Source organism: Amyelois transitella, chromosome 6 (assembly GCF_032362555.1).
Source record: "Amyelois transitella isolate CPQ chromosome 6, ilAmyTran1.1, whole genome shotgun sequence".
NCBI lineage: Eukaryota > Metazoa > Arthropoda > Insecta > Lepidoptera > Pyralidae > Amyelois > Amyelois transitella.
Genome location: NC_083509.1, coordinates 7390860 through 7413055, shown reverse-complemented (window position 1 = coordinate 7413055; position 22196 = coordinate 7390860). Strand labels below are relative to the sequence as shown.

The window sequence follows — 22196 nt, the reverse complement described above, 5'->3', positions numbered from 1 at the left end:
GAATTAGGGCTTTAAAATTCTTTATATGTTCCTTAAGGAACACACAAGTCGGAAAGACAATTTCGATTCCTCAGTATTCCACCAACAGATCCTAATTTCCTTACCATGGGGCCACCCTTGGGATACTCCCTTTCCAACAAAAAATAATAATAATCAAAATCGGTTCATAAACGACGAAGTTATCCGCGGACTTTCAATAAAAAAATACGGTCGAATTGAGAAACCTCCTTTTTTTTGTCAGTTAATTACTATTAGGATATGATTATTGATATCATCTTATTGTTAATAAGAATGCTTTTATAATTACTACACCATAAACATAATCGGCACTGTTTGGTCTACTATATTGTTTACTGTTTTGTAGTACTGTCTGTATTTTTGACTATTTGTGCCACAATTAATGAAAAAAAAAAAGTCGAATGAGTCCCTGCAGACTAGCGTCAAAAAGGGGATATCCTTTTACGAGGTGGTCAGACGATCCGGCTAAAAGAGAGTAAAATAAGACTATGACTTTGTCCCGGAATAAAAAGAAATGGTGAAAAGAATGAGAGGCCTTTTCTCTTAGTTCCTAAATGAGAATGGCTTTGTAACGGCTACCACAGTTGATTTATTTCTGTTTAAAATTAAACTATTTGGAAGAAACTATAGGAAGTGGTCGTTACCGAAACAAAATAAAAATATCCAAAAATAACCACAATTTAATAACAATCTACATACTCATTATACTTAAAACTATTCGATAATTAACGAATGTATTTGTAAAAACAACTCATTGTTCAACAGCCTGTCCTTGGAAGAATATAATGTCGTCAGCTACAACTGTTGATGCTGTTCTAACTTGACCATCGTCTAGTTTCACTTCACCATACGATAACTTACCGGTTACATAAACTCTTTGACCTTTTTTCAAATATTTGTATACTGTGTCTCGGAGGCCAGGTTTGAAGATGCTTACTCTATGCCAATCGGTTCTCTGAAGTATGTCTCCGGACTCATACTTGTAACTGAAGTGGGTTGCAAGAGGGAAGTTGACTACGGGATGCTCCTCTGACCCTCTCTTTTGAGGGTCTGCACCAACTCTCCCTAAGAGTGTTACTTGATTTATAGCTGAAAAAGAAAAACATATTCTCTTACTCTTGTAGAAAATAAAAATAATAGAGGCAAAGGTAGTTAACGAAATTATAATAAATAGTTTGGCAGCTGTGGAGTGTGTGTGGCTGTCCGTTGGTGTATCCCAATGGTTCATCAAGGGACAGATCTCCATAGCTGCGCCCATCTCACAAGGTACCAAAGGGCCTCTTCATGTTGGCTTCGGCTCCATGAACGCTTCCCAAATGACCGGGTCCCTATGCTCATGGCCCATGCACATGTTACATACACACGATAGTGGCCGCTTCTAAATGGTAAGAGGCAAATATCTATCCATGTTATGTAAAACGCAGAATATATGCGCAGTGCATACCTATTAACAGGTGTTATTTATACAGGGGCATTTTTTGTATGTCATTATCTGAACATATGAAAAAATTAAAAGAAAATAATTTAAAATCTTTCATTAAACACTCTAAAAAGAAGAAAATAAAATTTTCTTTTAAGTTTCAACTATCAACTTGTCCTCCTATTAATAGACAATTTATGTGACAATAAAAACTTGTCTTGAGGTTTAATCACCTACTAATATTTAATTAAAAGCTCTTATTTGATACCCATACTGCAGTAGTGCATAAATAATAACCAATTTGCCATCTTGTATGGTCCGCCATATTGGATTTAAAATAACGTCACACACCATATATATATCATGTAGGGGAGAGTGGGGGAATTGGAGCTATGTAAAGAAAAGTAAAAAAAAAACAGTTTATGTTATAATCATAGATATTTATAGACACTAATCAGTCTTTAAGTTATTCGTCTTTCAATAATTGCCAAGTAACATTTGAAAAATATATCCTTAGATATGTAAAATCACCTTTTTTATAAATCTTACTTTCGCTCCCATTACCCCACGCATCGGGTAACGAGAGCCAAAAAGCCTTCATATGTGAAATGAGAGCCATGAAATAATTCTTAATAAAATTTAAACCATTTTTTACCCATTTAACAGGAATTAAACAATCCAAAGCTTAAAAGTAATCAACAAACTATAAACTAAAACAAACATATTCAATAAAAAAAATGCAAAAGGTATTTTAAGGATCTAAACAAAAATTGCAAATATAATCCTCAGGGTGATCGTAACCTGAACACTCAGAATGGGCCCATTTGCCACAAGCTCTACAACGATACCATAATTCTTCATTTTTACCAACATCGTTATTACATATCATGCATACATTTTCCTCCTCAGAGTATTCAGAATCATCATCACAAATATTTTTTTCATTCATTGATGATTCATCAGTAGTGCTGTCTTGGAACAAATTTCTAGTTACTCTGTGTATATTTTTTTGAGATAATTTATTCTTAAACTGTATCTTATTCTTAGATTTACTTATTTGTATTTTCTTTGGTTTATTTATTTTCTTCTTTTTTTTTATTCTTTTTCTCCTTCTTCTCCTCAAAAACTTCTTTCATAGGAGTGCTAGTCAAAACTTCTGAATGTTGCTTGTTTCTACTACTTTTTCTTGGTTTTGTCTCCCATGAAGTCGCTGCACCAACACGCTTACGTCCTTTAAGAGCAATTATATTGTCTGGCTCATGGACTGTAGAAAATCCTGTTTCGTCCATATTGAATATGTTTTGCGCCTCAAAATTAAATTTTGTTATTACAGATTCCAAATTGCTAAAAAAACGAGTGACTTCAGTCTTATTAAAGCCCAAAATTCTATTAATACTGGTCGCTTCTGGCTTTCTTATACTAAGTTCTGGATGTCGATTCATGAATCCGTACAACCAATCTTTCCCAGCACTTTTTTTTTCAGTATTAAATCTATTTTCGAGACCGTAGTTCACAGCCATATTGTAGCATATTTTTCGCAGTTGAATGCTTGTTAAACCGTAAAATATGTTAGACATATCGAGTATATGCTTAACAAGTATCTGTTCCTGTTCACTAGTGAACACAGGTTTCCTACCGAGCGTCGGAGAACGACTGTAAGAACTGTCATCAGTAATTGCTAACCTGTACCGTTTCTTCAGTGTGCTGTAAGGTATTTGATATTGTTGTGCCGCTTTATTAACCGATATTCCTTCATTTCTTATAGTGTTTATTGCAGACTCCAACGTAACCGATGTCCAACTAGCCTTTGATGTCGTCCGCTTTCTACTTCTTGGCATCTAAAAAAATAAATAAACAATATTATTACATTTGAATTTTGCCACTTGTAAGGGGTAATAAGAGCCATGGCGGGGTAATGGGAGCTAGCCTAGCTCCCAATACCCGGAGGTTGACCATCTCAAAATAACGTAAATAATTTAAAAAACTTACCTAAATAAATTTAACCTTTAATCTTATCATAAAATTGATTAAATAATGCATAATATAGATGTAAAATACGACAGAATAATTGAAGTTTAGGTACTCACTTCGTTTGAGAGATTTCGCTGTTTTTTGTAACGAGATCACTCCAAACACACTTCCTCTTGCCACCGCTATGCGCGTGCTACTGAGCAGGCCGGCGGCGATCACGTGATATGACCGAACGTTCTCGAAGCCATTCCTGTCAATTTCGCGCGACTTCCACGTTCCTGTCTGTGTAAATTTTAGTGGCTCTCACTACCCGCTAGCTCCCATTCCCCCACTCTCCCCTAGTATTGTCATCTAAACTTAACATACATACTTAGATACATACATTGCAAAGTAAACAAAAGCTTTTAAAAAGCCAAGTGCGAGTCGGACTCACATTCGAATGGAATCATCACCACCATACATACATACATAAAACCACGCCTTCTTCCCGGAGGGGTAGGCAGAGACTACCTCTTTCCAAAAAAATTTTGTTATCTAAGCATCCATATACCTAGGTAATAATACATTCATAGATACATACATAAAATCACACCTTTTTCCTGGAGGGGTAGGCAGAGACTACATTTTTCCACTTGCCACAATCTCTGCATACTTCTTTCGCTTCATCCACATTCATAACTTTCTTCATGCAAGCTCGGCGGTTTCGGGTACTTTTGACCTGACCCTTTACAAGGACGTCCTTAATTTGATCAAGATACGTTCGTCTAGGTCATCTCACTCCGACCTTTCCCTCCACAATCTCTTTGTATATCTGCTTAGTCAACCTGCTTTCATTCATCCTCTCCACATGACCAAACTATCTTAACATACCCTTTTCTATTCCTATCACCAACATTTCAACCTGTTTATTACCATAAAATTACTTTTTTTTTATTTGGGTTATTATTTATTTTGAAAGGTAATTTACCAATAAATATTCTGTGAAAATGTAACCGTTTGCCTGTCACCATTATTAATATTGAATAAAAAAAAAGGAAAAACACGTTTATTGTATGGTAAGTACCTACGGTAAGTACGCCTAATATTTTATTTTTTTATATTTCTAGTAGGTATATTTATTGTTACAAATTTGATTGAAAATTTGTATTATTCAAATATGTATTCAAATATAGTTACGTTAAATAAAATTGCAAGTTTAACAACAATATCTCATAGTTAAATAGCAGCGTGTTTGTACGATCATGGCTGGCGGCGCTTGGCATAACTCTTTCTTTATGTACCACCGTCCTATATGGGCTTGTTTTTAGATATTTGTGTGAACTCAAAATTGGCGTTCGCTACAATGGAACCGATTGACCGGTTTTTTTTTACCTTTAAGGTACAGAACCCTAAAAACAGTGAAAATAATCCCAATCCCAACTAATATTAAACTCATAAATGCGAATGAACATACATTCGCATTCAAACATACATATGTTTGTTTGTTCTTTTCATGGAAATCTTGCGCCAGTATGAAATTTTACGTTTATATAATTAAGAGTCTTGAGAAGGACATAGGGAAGCTTTCAGCTCGATAAAACTATAGTACCCGTGGGATTTGTGAAAAACCTGTATTCTTTTATAGAAGACGCTAATTTCAAAATCCACAGGCGTAGCTGCGGGTAAAAGCTAGAACAAAAAGCTAACTTGTACTTATAAAAATTAAAAACACCTTAATTGAATGCGAAAATAAGTACGAAAGTACCTAATTCCGTTCGAACTTAAGTCAAATCAAAATTATTGAAAAAGGGCCAAAGAATAGATAATATTACACTGATATTTACTTTTTTCTGTTTTCTGAGTATCAAACTTCACTGGTGTTGTGTGAACGTTGTAAGATTGCAGACTTAGATACCGAGTCACCCGGGCTACCTGAAACAATGGTTTCACATTCTTTATGACATACGAAAATTTTGACTAGACCAAAAGAAGAATCCCAAGTTTATAACCTTTCCCTTGATTGACTTTTACAATCTGCAAGGGAAAAGACTTTGCTGGCACAAGTTATGTTTATCTTCACTTAAGCATGGAAGCTAAACACATCCCAGAAAACTGCATTCCAATTGGAGCAATAGGCAATTTTTGCGTGATGCGAATAGAAACATACAGACACACACATTTTGGCTTCTATTGACCATATACAGATCTCTATAACGATTTTTAGTTATAATATTATAGGTATTAAGAATGAATGAGTTTCTCGTCAAATGTCTGCTCTATGCCGACGATCAGGTTACTGGCGTCATCAGCGGAAGAGTTACAAGAGATGGTATACTGTATGCATGAAGCTTTGAAATAGAAAAGAATGAAAGTGAACGAAACGTTAAGGGGTTAGTGTGAAATCTGCCCTGCAGCACCTAAAACGCAGTAAGAGAAAAAACGCGGTTTCGAGAAAACCGCGAAATACTTTTTGATGCTTTATTTTATATTATTATTTTATATAATTTGATGAAATGTTTTTACTACAATGAATAACTGATATCAAAGATTGAACTGACATCAAAAATATATCTAACATTTTGTTTATTTCCAAAATATAAAAGTTTTTTTTTAAACAAGGCCTATTACGTGCTATTACTGCATCCAAAAATGTAAACATATGCAGATTAAAATGCGGCAAAAAAACCTAGCACTGCAAATATTTTGATTTGTTTGCAGCGTTGCAGACTAATTTGCAGCAAAACGTTTTCTTTACTGCATTTTAATTTGTATCTTGAATATGCGTGTAGTAATGAAATACAGAAGTCTACTTCTGTCCTCTTGGACATGGAAGTGTGGCGGATACATCATCAACAAGAGTTTAGCTCTTAAATTAAATTGAAATGAAACAAGGAAACTTCTTCTAAGGGTTTTGGAGTCTCAGGATTCACTGTAGGTATTGATGCAGGTAGAACCTCGGAACATAATAAATTTTGTAATGTAACCAAATCTTTACTTGAATAAGACTCTTCTTCTAAGGGTTTTGGAGTCTCAAGCTTCTCTGTAGGTATTGATGCAGGCAGAACCTCAGAGCATAATAAGTTTTGTAATTCAACCATATCACTATTAGAATAAAAATTTATTTCTTTTAAGGGGTTTGGAGTCTCAGGTTTTTCACTGGTTTTTGGTTGGATAAGCTGTTTGAGTTGGGATGAGAAATTAGATGAATCGTTTTGTTTTATGTATTCATAGGAATTGCTGTATTCAAAGTTAGAGTATTTGATTTTATTAATGTCTTGCAGTGTTATATAATGAGACCAAATTCCTTTATCATCGAGTATTTTTTTTGAATTCAGACGATTTTCTTTGTCTTCACTGGAACCCGTAAGCAAAGGAACCATTTTCAAAATATTTTTGGACCTGGCACTCATTTTCCTAGTTGCATATCTGTAAATAATCCATACTAATTATTACAAATGTGAAATTGTGTATGTTTGTTCGTCTTTCACTTCGAACGAAGCGATGGATTGGTGTGGATTTTTGTGTGGAAATTGGAAGGCTGGCGAGTGACATAGGCAACTTTTTCGACGCGGGTGGAAATGCGGGCAACAGCATAAAGTCTTCATAAAATCGATAACTAAATAGTTTTAGTTCTGTTTTTTAATAGTAGGCAGTGACCATAAACAAGTTATTTACAAAATTTAATTTTTGGCACAAGCTTTTATCATCAGGAAGTGTGTCATCTCATGGGTATACACGGTGATTTTGTCATCGTTGCGGAAATTTTGTATATGTTATCGGCAATCTGTATAATCAGGTACCTATTCTATACATGACTTAGGCAATGTATAGAATACCTAAAACGTCATGTATGAAACATTATTTATTTTATACTCTGCCTAGGCATTCTATACAATACCGAATGCTTTCTACGCTTGAAGTTTCTCTATGTGGTCATAAAAAAAAACTTAAACCGACCTAGCTTTTTGTCCTTCAAGTTTCTCTAGGTACGTAATCATTAAAAAATATCCCAAACCTACCTAGCTTTCTGCTCAGTTTAACATTGACAAATATAGATCACGATCTATTTATTTAACACATTGCCTGTGAAACAATAGGTACTCTATACAATATCTAGGCATTGCATACATTACCTAGGTAAAGAATGTAATGAACAATAATATTCATAATATTTCATACATTGCCTGAACGCCCCAGGTATTCTATACATTGTCTAGGCATTGTATAGAATACCTGTATTATACAGATTGCCGGTAACATATACATGCTCAGTCCATGATACTGAACAACTTTTTCCATGGGGCCAACCTCGAAATCACGAAAAAAAAATCAGGTGTTTCATATAAAACTAAATACCTAACATGACCCAAATGTATGGAACAGCTGATTTTTTTTTCGTGATTTCGAAGTTGGCCCCATAGTAAAAGTTGTTCAGTATCATGGACTGAGCATGTATACAAAATTTCCACAACGATGACAAAATCACCGTGTATCCAAACAAGCTTTTAAAAAGTTTCTAGATAAAGTATTTTATTTTAGGGATAAATTGTTTACCGAGTTAGGGATAAATACGGGGTAGTGATTTATATAAAATACTATAGCTATTAGTACTAGCTGCGACCTGGGAATTTCGGGCTAAACATTAGGTAGGTACCTATCATGTTATTCCAGGTTATATTCTACTCGTGTACCAAATTTCATTACAATCTATCCAGTAGTTTTTGCGTGAAAGAGTAACAAACACACATCCTTACAAACTTTCGTATTTTTATTATAAGTGGGTTATAATATGGCTACCTTGAGAATCCCGAAAAAATGTAATTTTCGTTTTCGCACCGACGCGCTGCGTACGGTAGGCAACTGCTAGAGCGAGAAAAAAGGATACGTATCCCGACAAGAACGCAGTAAATTAGGTATCGTTTTAGAGTAAAACAGTCTTATTTGTATACGTAACTAGTTGAAATGCAGTAATAGATAATATTACTGCGTTTTAATTATTTTATACTATTTTGTAAATTTAGATTAGTATTGATTATACTGCAGTAAATAAAAAATATACTGCGTTTTAAAAAGTAACGATCGCGATCAAAAACGTTTTAAACAAAACCAAATAAGGTATTTTGATTTTGCTGCAAATTAGTTGGTATTTATTTCAGGACCTACTTTATGAATACTAAATAAGAAACCGTATTCAACTCTTTTGCTGCATTTTAATAAGTAATTCATATAATATTTATAAATGCAGTAAAAATCCTTACCATACAAAAATGTATTACTGCATTTTAATATACATGCATTAATATTTATTTAGGTATACATCAAAGATTTTTTGAGGCAGAGACGATATTCACTGCGTTTAAGGTGGTGAAATCATGGAGCCGCGTAAACGTAACTGCTCTTACTGTATGTTAGTTAGTTTTCAGTGTAATCTGAAATGCGATTTTGAGTTACTGCAATCTAAAAAATTGATTTTTTTATCTTAAAAATCCTTGTATTAAAAAATCTGTTAAATCACATTGCTCCTTATGACGTACGCTATAAAGTTCAGTATTAAACACAAAACTCTTAAAATGTCTATTACTGCGTTTTAGGTGCTGCAGGGCAGAAATTGAGTGACCGGATAAGGAACAGCTAATAAGGGAATGTTGTGATGTGAAAGAAGATGTATTTACAGAAATAGAAAAGGGTATGTTAAGATGGTTTGGTCATGTGGAGAGGATGAATGAAAGCAGGTTGACTAAGCAGATATACAAGGAGAGTGTGGAAGGGGAGGTCAGAGTGGGAAAGCCTAGACAAACATATCTTGATCAAATTAAGGATGTCCTGGTAAAGGGTCTAGTCAAGAGTACCCGAAACCACCGAGCTTACATAAAGAGTTATGAATGTGGATGAAGCGAAAGAAGTATGCAGAGATTGTGGCAAGTGGAAAAATGTAGTCTCTGCCTACCCCTCCAGGAAAAAGGTGTGATTTTATGTATGTATCTATGAATGTATTATTACCTAGGTATATGGATGCTTAGATAACAAAATTTTTTTTATTCATATTTTCATTATTCAATTTTCTTAATTAATTGAAATTTCTTCTTAATTACCTAGTCATGATCCCACCGTAGGCTAAACCTTTCTGCTTGTGTATTATAATAGCAGTTTATAAGATATGTATTATCTACTTCTTTTGGTGATTGAATTGAAGAAACATATTCTTGTGGTGTGGATATATTTTTACTTTTTTAATAGCACAGGCAGACACACCAGAGAATCAGGTTTAGGATGAATTGCACCATTGGTTACTTACTATTAGCTTAGGGAAAACTATAACTAAGGCTTTTCTTAAAAGCTTGGTTTGGTTGGTATAAAACGGTTTATTCCACTTCGGTCATATGGGAGATCAAGTTCCACATTTTTGGAAATTTGATGGTTTGTTAAATTTGATTGTTTTTGTGATTGATGCCACTCACACTTATAATTTTAGTAAGTACTTACCTATGTCATGCAATAAAAATAAAATAAATCACTTACCAGTGCTTACATGCATGAAGAAAAACTACCATCCCATAAAAGCCTTCATTTATTTTTTATATACCCATAATGTATTTAAAAAGGACAAAATGCATGCTTGCTTGCATATGTTTGTTAAACAAAAATAACAGGGTTTTAGAAGAACATATGCCACCAAGTTATTGAAAGAATTTGAAATGTTGCATTTCATAAACATTATTTTGAGTGATCACTGAGAGTAGTCTCATTGAAAATTTATAATATCAATTATAATATCAGCAAAAATTTTATTGTGATAAAAATTGTTCATTCAAATATTAACACAACCCAAAAACAATTAAAAATTTATGACAAAAATATGAACTCTTAACCTTCAATAGTCTTAACTTTTTGATCATTTGTATGTCCCGATTATAAATAATTAATTAAATATAATGTATTAAGATTATAAATAATTAATTAAATGTGAAACTGAGTTTATTTGTTTGTTACTTCCTCAAACATTATCTACTGAATAAATCTACTTGAAATATCACATATATACAATTAAGGGTTTGGAGAAGGACATAGGTTATACCTTTCATCCAGTAAAAACTAGTTCCTTTGGTATTTGTGAAAAACCGGTATTCTTTTGTAATTGGCACTAAATTCCTTGCTTTTTATAGGTAAAGTTTAATTTAATGCTTTCTGTAGTAGGTGCTAAATTCGACAACTTTGTAGACGGTGTTTACTTTGTAGCTGTATGAAATATATATAAAATATATAATATATATACTTACTGATGCTCTTTGGATGAGGGAAAATAACTTATAATAATATATGTATATCAATCACAAATACAAATCAGATGGGAGTTACTTCGTGTAAAAACCTGTCTCACCCAATCCAGGGTTCATGGTCAAAGGAAACCACGGGCTCCTCTCCAGAGTGAGGTGAGGATGCAACCTCGACTAAAAGCCAGGAGGAAGAACATGAAGAAACACAGCACAAAACAATAAATCGATCACAAATTGCTTTTTGTTCTAGTTAAATAAATCCAATAATATTAAACATCTCAATAAACGTATTAAGCAAGCAATTAATAAAAACAAGCATGCATAAACGAATCTTATACATAAGTACACATTACATATGTAGAAAATACCGGCGAGTTAAACTTACCTTCGAACTAAACATTACGGCAGCTTTTCTTCAGTTTATAAAAATCACTACAATCAAAACTATAATTAAATCCAAATGGGAAACTAAACAGCAAAATAATTATAAAGCCAATTGTTTCCAATATTGGTACTTATTTATTTAATAAAATTACACACAATTCACTGGAATAAATTGAAGGTCAATAGATTTTTTTAGGTTATGTTATTCACTATTTCTGTTCTCACTCTATGCTCTGATGGATCTCAGTCCTGTCATCATCTGTCATTACATTTAAGATAACTACTCAACTAATGACATGAATAATAGGGCCCGTTCAGCATGTCGCCGACTTCATTCTACGTATAGGTCCGACGACTTGACAGACTTTGATCGACCGAACCACCGCAGCGTGTGGCCGGCCGACTAGCTACCGTATATACTGTTGTTCTTGTACTTGTTGGTTCTAGTTTATACTTTTGTTAAATAATTTTATTCGCATTTTTAGTATGCTTTTTAACAGGTTCTGGAGGAGTTTCACGTGATTATACAAAGTTAACGATAGAATCAACAATCCTAACTATAGGCGGAAGTAAGTTGGTTTGTTTGTTGAAAGTTTTGTTGCCTCTTAACAATTTTACTAGTTGACTAACTTATGAAATTTAGGATACATATAGTGTAGACTACAGAAAAGGACGTATGTGATCACATATTACCATGTCTTTTCAATATATGTTCAATTCAGTCTGTCCGACGATCGGTCGAGGTCGATCCAAGTCGATCGAAGTCGGCGGTACGCTGCACGCGCACTTAGAGCTAGTGTATCGTATTGCTATTTGCAACCTTGAAAATAAAGCTTCCTGTGTGACGGCCTTCAAGCCCTTGCGACTCGGTCCCTCGCTCTACTCACCGCAAAGTTCCCAACGGGCATAGACAAAATCGAAGTTACCATGATTTTAAACTAATATTCTGTTACCAACATAACAAAGTAAAGTTTTTTGGCTTGCGTCTAGGTTTGCGTCGTTCGCTTGATGAATGACAGTTGCCGATGTAAATTCTCAATCTTTTCAACCACCATCATAACCAACCAATCCAGGGAAAGTTGTTGCCTGTGAAAAATGCCTTCAGCTGCGAATGCAAAATCTGAAAAACCAGCCTCTTCGGAGGCTATGGATAATTCTCCTGTACGACAAATCATGACGGTTATTGAACACAAAATCCGCAATTTGGAGAAAAGAAAGGTATGTCTTTCGGCATCAACATGACACTTTTACATCACCATTTCTCTTCATAATGTAAGAAATAATGGTTTTATTTAGATAAAAATTAAAGAATATTTGTATTTTTATAGTTTTTTACATGTAATACATTTTACTTAGTTGGTAAATATTAGTTAAAAGTAAACCGTTGACGCCATTTTCATACATGTGGTCGAGCTATGTTGACGATACAATCCTTGACTTACGCCCATATATTAATTTTTGTGTAATCAAGAAAAGTAATGTAACAAATTGAAATCTCAATACAATCGTTTAACCATGCAAACAGGTACACCATACACTTACAATTTCGACCATTGTTCTGCTTCAAATGAAGTGATGAATGAATAGATACAAACATGCGGTATAAGTACACATACCTATACTTACTTTTTGTTTATTATAAAATTGTTCTGAATTTTTATAATAATGTTTTTTTGTGAAATATGTAAAAAAAATTGGAAATGTTGATTTATTATCCTATTGCCATTATTGTTATACATCAACCACGTACCTTGTGGTTCCCGGCACTTTAGAATAGGACCATTTCATATCTTACTCATGGATGTCGTAATGGGCTTATAAAGTTGCGATTATTCTTGTAGGCGATAGGGTGGCAACCTGTCACAATTTGTATCTCAATTCCAGTATTATGCCATTACAGCTGCCTACCCTTCAAGACCTGACTATATAAATGTTTAATAATACAATATATTTTTTTTAGAGCAAGTTGACATCATATCGTGATTTGCAAAAAGCTGGAAAAGAGCTTAATTCAGATCAAAGAGTAGCAGTTGCAAAATATGATGAGGTTGCTCAAACACTGGAATTTGCAAGAGATTTGTCTAACCAAATCAAGTCGATTGCCACGGCTGCTGAAAGAGAAGCAAAAAAACAAGCTAAAAAGGTAAGTGATTACATGTTTTAATTAAGACTTAATCTTAAATATTCCATTCCTAGTAACAGTTTTATTCCCATCAAACATTGGTCTGACACACTTATGGATGGCTAATCTTTTTTATTTTTGCACAAACTGTTGATTTAGTTCAATATTTGTAAAAGTAAATATTACCACATAATCAGTGTCATTCAATTCAAAAGCTTTTATTGCTGACTTACATATTTACAACTACACATATACAATTGATATAATAAAAACACATCAGTCTCCATCAGCGTGTCCTTCAGACACAAAAGCCTCCTCCAGATCTTTACATTTTTTCTGGTCCCTTGTAAGTCTCACCCACAAGGCAATTGCAGTATGTCGTATACTATCTGCCCATCTCCTCAATGTGCCCCCTTCTGTACTTTGTCACACATCATGTGGCCTGTCCATCTCTGTTTTCTGTATTGTTTTCACCATCATGTTAATATCTTCTACTTTAGTAATCTTTCTCAGGTGCACTGCTTGTTTTCTACATACATACATAGATACAATCACGCCTCTTTCCCACAGGGGTAGGCCTTAAATTATCATCCACATTCATAACTCTCTTCATACAAGCTCCGCGGTTTTGGGTACTCTTGACCGGACCCTTTACCAGGACATCCTTAATTTGATCAAGATACGTTCGTCTAGGTCTTCCCACTCTGACCTTTCCCTCCACACTCTCCTTGTATATCTGCTTAGTCAACCTGCTTTCATTCATCCTCTCCAAATGACCGAACCATCTTAACATACCCTTTTCTATTCCTGTAACTAAATCTTCTTTCACATCACAACATTCCCTTATCATGCTGGTCCTTATCCTGTCACTCAATTTCACACCCATCTTACTCCTTAACGCTCTCATGTCCACTGCATTTATTCTGCTTTCGTGCTTCTTTTGCCATACCCAACTTTCACTCCCATACATTAATAGGCTATTTGACAAAGTTCTAAAAACTATCTTAGGGTATTTATTTGTTTATAAGGAGCCCTACAAAAATACTTTTCTGCCTTTATTACAGCTATTTTATTAAAAAATCGAAAAAGAAAATGAAATATTCAAATATGCCGCCAAAACGCGACTTTTAGCAATATGGCGGCCATGGCATGCAGTGACGTAAATTTCGTGTAAATATCATACAAAGCTTGTTGGTGTTTCGAAAAGTTTTGATTTTCTCTTGTTTTATTTAACTTGTGCCACGTCATATGTGTGAAAATTATTAAAATGAGTTCTAAATCTCTCATCATCTCAATGCACTAATACAACAATAAGATCTCCTACGAAACTGTTTTTTTTTATGCCGATGGATTTGAATATTCGCAAGAAGTGGTTTCAGATCATGATCTAAGATCAGTGGTTACCAAGATATACTTACTATTAATGTTTTCACATTCCTCAGTTCGGCAGCATAGAAATCTGGATTGTCTTTGAAGAAGACAATCCAGATTGCTTCTTCCAACCATTATTGCGTCCACTTTTGGTAGGTTTCGACTGTCAGCTTTCGCGGAATTGGTTTCCATTATTAAATACCTATGTTATCTGAGTAATCCTGAGCGATCAAACACTTATAAAATCTTGAAAAATAATAGCGAACACTAAGGAACGGTACGATCCACAGTCTGTTTATGGATAATTGACGTCATAATAGAAATAGCCAATCACGTTCGTTTTTAGTCACGTGACAGCTGCATATAAAAACCTAATTTTCTGAGACGGATTTTGTTTAAATAATGCAATATTTTTATCTCGCGTTATTACAAATCGCTCCAAAAAAATAATATTAAGACTGATGACATAAAAGAAATGTATATTTTTAATACAGTCAAATAGCCTATTTCGGGACCAACACGCCCTTGTGCACAGCCAGTCGAGCCTTTTTGGCCTAATTATTACTCTGCACAAGAAAGCTGCTCGCGCGAGTGTCGCCCGTTGCCTCCCTATAAATATAAATGTCCATTTTTAGAGATATAACAAGTCAAAATATTTTATTTTCAGGATGCATGGGTTCGTTCTGCATCTGAAACAAATAAGATCCGGGAGGTACTTCTTATACTAGATTGTCTTACCCAAATGGGCAGTAATGAAGCCCGTGAAGATTTTCTCAGTGGCACCAACGGTGCTGCTAAACTGTCTGCAGAGGACTTGAAAATATTGGATGATTTGTAAGTATCTAAATAACATTTAACACACACATGTCTTAATTTATACTAGAGTAGTGACATGTTGATAGCTTATTGCAAAAGAGAATACCAAGTTTATAAGCCTTTTCCTTGATTTATTTTTTATTTATTGACTTGATTGACTTCAGCTTTATTTATTGACTTGATTTTTACAATCTACTAATGTTAATCCTGAGGAAGAAAATGGCTACATTTTATTGTAAAAACCAGATGAAAGATTGTCAGCGAACTTGTACAGCAAACGAAATCGCATGCAACAGCTAGTTGAAAAAAACAAATAAAACTTATCAATGTTGCATTCATCATGATTTTGGTATTTTGACCCAGCCTAGGGTGGGGGAACTCAAGAAATTAAAATGGTGAAACTGCCATCAGTGTCTCCCTCAGTGAATAATCATCAATCAATAAGTTACCTAATGTGTTTGACACTGCTGCACTGAATATACCACCAATGTCTTTTAAAATATATAAACAAGAATCAATATTCTTAATTGCAGATATCCTGAAGTTACTCCTAAACATGAAGTTAATGAAGAGGGTCAACCAGGATTTTTTAGTCATGTTACAAAGGCTGCTGAACATCTATACTCTGTAATTGATGGCAAGCCAAAAGAAGTCTTGGGAACAACCTACACACGAATCAAAGAAATTGTTACTACTATTCATGAATGTGGCTACTTTGACAAGACACTGGAGGTGGTCAACCAAGTGATTGAAGAAAACTGTGTTCCCTTAGCAGAGGAACCTCAAGATGTCGTAGAAAATGATGTAGAAGGAGAACCGGTCACTCCGTACCCGCCCGCGGGCCCGGCGGGGCCGCTGCCCGTGCCGCCCGCGCCCGCCGTCGTGCCCGCGCCCGCCTACCCTCTGCGCCCCCTGCCGCCCATCACACTACAGGAGGTGGAACACGCGTACTTCTCACAACAGTATCCTCAACAGAGACCACTAGCTGAAGTCATAGGTTCTCAGAATTTCTACTTTCTCCAAGAGTCCGAGATCGACAGCCCCGTCGGGACGCCGCAACCCCCGCCGCTCGCCGGCCAACCGTCGCCGCCGGCGCCCATTCCGAGCCAGACCTTCACGAACCAGCATTACGTGCTGCCCGGCCAGCGCGTGCCCGACGTGGCGCCCATGCCGCTGCCGCCGCAGCCGCACTTCCCGCCGCACCCCGAGCTGCCGGCCTTCGCGCCGCCCGGCGTGCCGCTCGCCGCGCCGCTGCCGCACGTGCCGCCGCACGCCGCGCCGCTCGCCGCCCCGCCGGCCGCGCAGCCGCCGCAGTCGCCGCCGCAGCCCGCAGAGCCGCGCCCGGCCTCGCCGCCGCCGGAGACCAACCACGACGACGACTGGAAGGAGACCCGCAGCCCCGAGCGAGACGACGCCGCCGATCGCAAATCGCAAGGCCAAGGGGACGGCCAGAATAGATTCAGACGCTACGGCCGAGGCGGCAGTAGGGGCGCGCCTAATGGACACCGAGGTCGCGGAATGTTCGCGAGCCGGCAGAGCGGCGACGGGTACCGCGGCAGGCATGGAGACTATCAGAACCGGTCCAACAAGGACGGCTATCAGAACAGACAGTATGATGGCTACCAGAATAGACACGGAAAGGATGGATATCACAACCGAGGCGGTGACGATGCTTACTACGGCAACGGTGACGCGCACGACTCTCATCAACAGAACGAGAACGGCACTCGCGACAGATACAATGACAACAACCAAAGCTACCAGGGCGGGTTCAAGAGCCGCGGCCGAGGTGGGCCTCGCGGCGGCGCTCGCGGCGCTTCGCGGCCTCCTCGCCCGCAGCAATACAATCGTAAACCAGAAAACGTTGAATAGTTGACGTGAAAAAGGGTCGACGTTCCGCCGCATCCTGAGCGGTCGCGACATACAAATATTACTCTATGATGGACAAAATCATTCGTGGAAGGCAGATTTCACCGGCAACAACGCGCAGTGGAACAACAAACAGAGATTACGGTATATAAAATAATAATAAAAAAATAATAAAAAAAAAGTAAAATATTGAAACTGAATAAAAAATAAGTTACTTGAATTTAGATTGTATGATATAAAATAATTATTATAAGTTACGTATTTCTAGATTCTTGCATAAGTTATGGTCACGCGAGTGACTAAAGTGACGCGGCGTGAGAGCCGGTCGGCCCCCAGCCGTGTACCTCGTGCGTGCCTCGTCCTAGTGATAATTTAAGTACAGGAGATGTGCACACAACTGACTTTACACTAACGGGACCTTCTCAAACTCATTAATCTTTGTACTTTTTAATACAGTTGATTTGAATAGCAATTATATGTGTTAAGATATGGATACATGTTTGTTTTCCTTCAACTGGTATTTATTTATATTACGGTATTGGTCATATTTATTTATTTTATTATTAATAGAAGGTAGTTAAAAAGATTTTTGTATAGAGTTTGGCGTTGTGCTGTGTCATACATTGCGAATTTTCAAATTTCGATGGTTATAAAAATGTATTTGCGGACATATAAAATGAAATAAATATTTTTATCAGATGACAATCAATCTTATTCCAAATCATCAAAAATTTTGCTTAGATCACTATATTTTCTTTTTTAATAATTGTACTGATTTCATATAAATTAATATATGCTATTGACAATGACAATTCACAACGCCAGATAACAAAAACTTCGAACTGCTTTTTGATGATTTTATTTTTATTGTACCTACCCTTGGTAAAAGGGGAGATTACCTACTTTATAAAAATAATAATAGATAATGCCTTTACCTGTCAATATTCTGATTTTAATATTTTAAAAATCTGTCATAACTCACAATATATATGTTGTTACTATTTGATCAAGCTTCCTCTTTTCATAAAATTGTTCTCAATAGAGGCTGTGTGCAAGCAAATTAAAAGTATTCTATGAAAAGATTGTGATTGTTTAATTCTTATTTTACGAAGAAAATAAATCCCTGGGTGGCGCTAAACATATCCGCGAGATTTTCGCTCCTGTCGAAGACTTGGCAATTTATTCTTAGAAAAAATACCATAAGTGAATCGTATACACATGTAGGTACGTACAGACCCGGGTGAGATAACCGTGGTATGAATCTAAACCTACCTAAGTAATCATAAACAAAATTCCAGTCCAATGCCCTGGCGTCACTGGGGCGCAAACCGGTTTAGATTTCCAGATTGGCCAAACGCGCAATTACCGGAGGATAACAAAGTGGGAATTTCTGCGGCCGTGTGCATTGTGCACTGCTTTGGAAAGTTGAAAAATAAATCTTTACATAGATATAGGTTAGGTGCCCATTGCTGCACAGGCTGTGTAGGACAGATGAGAATCACTTTGTGTAACAACCTGACTTAACCAATCAAAGTGTCAAAGGACGTACCCAGGGGCCCTGAGTGAGCATGCAACCGGGGCGAACGCCAGGATGGATTCTTATTAAGGGAAAACAAAGTCAGGAAACCTGAACGTTCCGTTTCTAGTACATAGTTTTATCGAACTTTGTAGTGAGACTTCCACTATTATGGTGAAACTGACTGGTTCATTCGTATCAAATAGAGAGATTGTGATAGTCCGACGGAGCTAAATCCGGCGAATAAGGAGGGTGTGGCAGCAGTTCGAAACCACAGTTGTGAATTTAAGCCATTGCTTCTGCTCAGGTGTGAACGCGGGCATTGTCCTGGTGAAACAAATTTTTTTACTGATCATTCCCGTCGTTTTTCCTTTATTTTTTCTCTTATTTGTCTCAGCAAGGTTACAGTAATATTTAGAATTGTTTCACCCTTTGGTAAATAATCTACCAATATAACCCCCCTTGTATCCCAAAAAACAGACGCCATAACTCTGTTGGTTGACAACACTGCCTTTGCCTTCTTGGAGTCGGTGAACCGGACCGCTTCTATTGTTTAGACTGCTGCTTCAACTCGGGAGTAGTGATGAACTCAGCTTTCATCCATAGTTACAAATCTTGACAAAAAATCATCAGGATCGGACTCAAACAGTCACGTAAAATGATGAAACGAACCCTTTTCCGGTCAGCTGAAAGCAATCTCGGCACCCATCTCGCCGACACCTTGTGTAAACCTAATTCTTGAGTTATAATATTTTGTACTCGTCCATAACTTATGCCAGATTAATAGTTAATCTTCGATCTCCTAAATATAAGATCACAAATTTTATCCACGTTTTCCTGGGTCGTGGGAGTTGATGGTCGACCACTTCTGGGTTCGTCTTCCAGACTCTCCCGTCTGCGTTTCAATTCAGCTACCCACTTTTTGGTACACGAATATGACGGAGCAGATTCTACTAATGTGTTCACCATATCTTCATGGATTACCTTTGGCTTTAATAACTTCTTATACAGGTTCTTAATCACAGCACGCAGTTCAATTTTTTCCATAGTAAGAAAACTTCACGACTTGCTTTGCACAAAAAAATATTTAACAAAGACAGAGAGATGTATCCAATTGCAAATTTGCACGCTTCCTACTAAATATACAAGCTACAAAATGAGGGTAGTAAAACAATTATAGATATTTATTTACTAGGTGAGGCCACGAACTTTTGGATTCACCTCGTACATTTGTTTAATGCTGGAGTGTGCTCTCAGGCAGGACCCCAAAACATTTGAAATCCCAGCTAAACTACTTGCATACATATTTTGGAAAGTTGCTAATAATATATACACGTAATATACATATTGAATCGTGAATATTATTCATTATCTGTGACTGGGTTCTGCCAGGAAGCATCAAATTCAGAATCAGAAATATAGGAAATATACCCGACCATTACCTTTGCAGAGTGTACGCCTCGCTGTAGTTAAATGTTCTTCTGTAAAATTCCTGAGGGTTAAATATGAATAAAACATACATACATACATAAAATCACGCCTCTTTCCCGGAGGGGTAGGCAGAGACTACCTCTTTCCACTTGCCACGATCTCTGCATACTTCTTTCGCTTCGTCCACATTCATAACTCTCTTCATACAAGCTCGGCGGTTTCGGGTACTTTTGACCTGACCCTTTACCAGGACGTCCTTAATTTGATCAAAATACGTTCGTCTAGGTCTTCCCACTCCGACCTTTCCCTCCACACTCTCCTTGTATATCTGCTTAGTCAACCTGCTTTCATTCATCCTCTCCACATGGCCGAACCATCTTAACATACCCTTTTCTATTCCTGTAACTACATCTTCTTTCACATCACAACATTCCCTTATCACGCTGTTCCTTATCCTGTCACTCAATTTCACACCCATCATACTCCTTAACGCTCTCATTTCCACTGCATTTATTCTGCTTTCATGCTTCTTTTGCCATACCCAACTTTCACTCCCATACATTAATGTCGGGACCAACACGCCCCTGTGCACAGCCAGTCGAGCCTTTTTGGATAGTTTCTGACTGCTCATAAAGGCATGCAAAGCTCCATTCACCATGTTCCCCGCGTTCACTCTCCTTTCAATATCACTATCATACTTGCCATCTGATGTAAACTTTGATCCTAGATATACAAACTCTTTCACTTGCTCCACTTTTTCTCCTCCAATCAAAATATTACATGCTGTCATTTCTTTCTCCATTTCAAAAACCAGTGTTTTAGTTTTACTTACGTTCACTTTCATTCCTTTCTTTTTTAAAGCTTCATGCATACAGTTTACCATCTCCTGTAACTCCTCCGCTGATGACGCCAGTATAACCTGATCGTCGGCATAGAGCAGACATTTGACGAGTAACTCATTCATCCTTAATCCACTTTTAGACTCTTTCAAATCTGTCAAACAGCTATCCATAAATAGGTTGAACAGCCACGGTGACGCAACACATCCTTGCCTAACGCCTTTCTCAATCTTAAACCACTCAGTGTGCGCTCCGATTATCCTGACACAAGCACTCGAATCCTCATATAAGGATTTCAGTGCTCGTATTAAGAGACTGCTCACCCCATGCATAGAAAGTGCTGACCACAATTCATTCCTCTCAACTCTGTCATAGGCCTTTTCCAGATCTACGAATGTGCAATAGACTTTTTGACTCTTGGCCAAAAACTTTTCGGCTATGCACCGCAAGGAAAAGACCTGATCAGTACATCCCATTCCCTTTCGAAATCCCGCTTGAGCATCCCATATTTTGTCATCAGTATAAAAAAAGTCAAATGAATAAAACATATATGTTTGATAAAACTGCCATTTATTATGATGTCTTATAATATGGTGTCAAAACAAATTCGACCTAAATCTGTCCAATCTGAACAAAATAAATAAAGTTCTCTTTAACTTTAATTACCAGATAGAACCTGTTATTCATTTATACAACGCTATGTACTTATTTATCTACTTAGGATTATGATCCACCGAATGTAGTCACGAATATTACAACCTATACAACCTAATGCAATTATACAAAATATTCTGCTGTACTTATTATATCGAGTAAAAATATAATATCGTCGATTTTGTTCCTATGAAACCAACAAAACTGTTGCTCACAAGTCATACGTCATCGATACCACGCAAGAAATATTTTCTCAGCGAGACTTCTTTCTCTAGGAATGTGATGTGACACACTACTAACTGGACTATTTTAAATATTCGACAAGAGAATCAGCATTTTTACGATAGTCACAAAAAGTTTTGTAGCTCATTTAAGTTTGTCAAAATCCTTGGACCCTATTCATTTCGGTCATAGGCTCTTTCCTTGAAACTTATGCATAAATTTGAAAAGAGCGAAAAACAAAATAAACAGTATTTAAATGATAAAACAAATTTATTTTAACCTTTCGCTAATAAATTAACGAAAGGCATAT

General features: G+C 36.6%; 2 protein-coding genes across 2 annotated transcripts; one reads left to right on the top strand and one right to left on the bottom strand.

Moving 5' to 3' along the window:
* Positions 1-680: 680 nt before the first annotated feature.
* On the bottom strand, positions 681-11313 carry LOC106131172 (single-stranded DNA-binding protein, mitochondrial). The gene is made up of 3 exons (XM_013330173.2): positions 11048-11313; positions 5233-5320; positions 681-1107 (listed from the first exon to the last, which is right to left on the bottom strand). Exons 1-3 carry the CDS (start codon positions 11060-11062, stop codon positions 770-772), a joined length of 441 nt encoding a protein of 146 aa, XP_013185627.1. The 5' UTR covers positions 11063-11313; the 3' UTR covers positions 681-769.
* A 708-nt stretch (positions 11314-12021) lies between these two features.
* Positions 12022-18307, top strand: LOC106131392 (caprin homolog). Its single transcript, XM_013330503.2, has 4 exons — positions 12022-12264; positions 13007-13189; positions 15207-15373; positions 15889-18307. The coding sequence occupies exons 1-4, from the start codon at positions 12142-12144 to the stop codon at positions 17225-17227; spliced, it is 1812 nt and encodes a 603-aa protein (XP_013185957.2). The 5' UTR covers positions 12022-12141; the 3' UTR covers positions 17228-18307.
* Positions 18308-22196: the final 3889 nt, after the last annotated feature.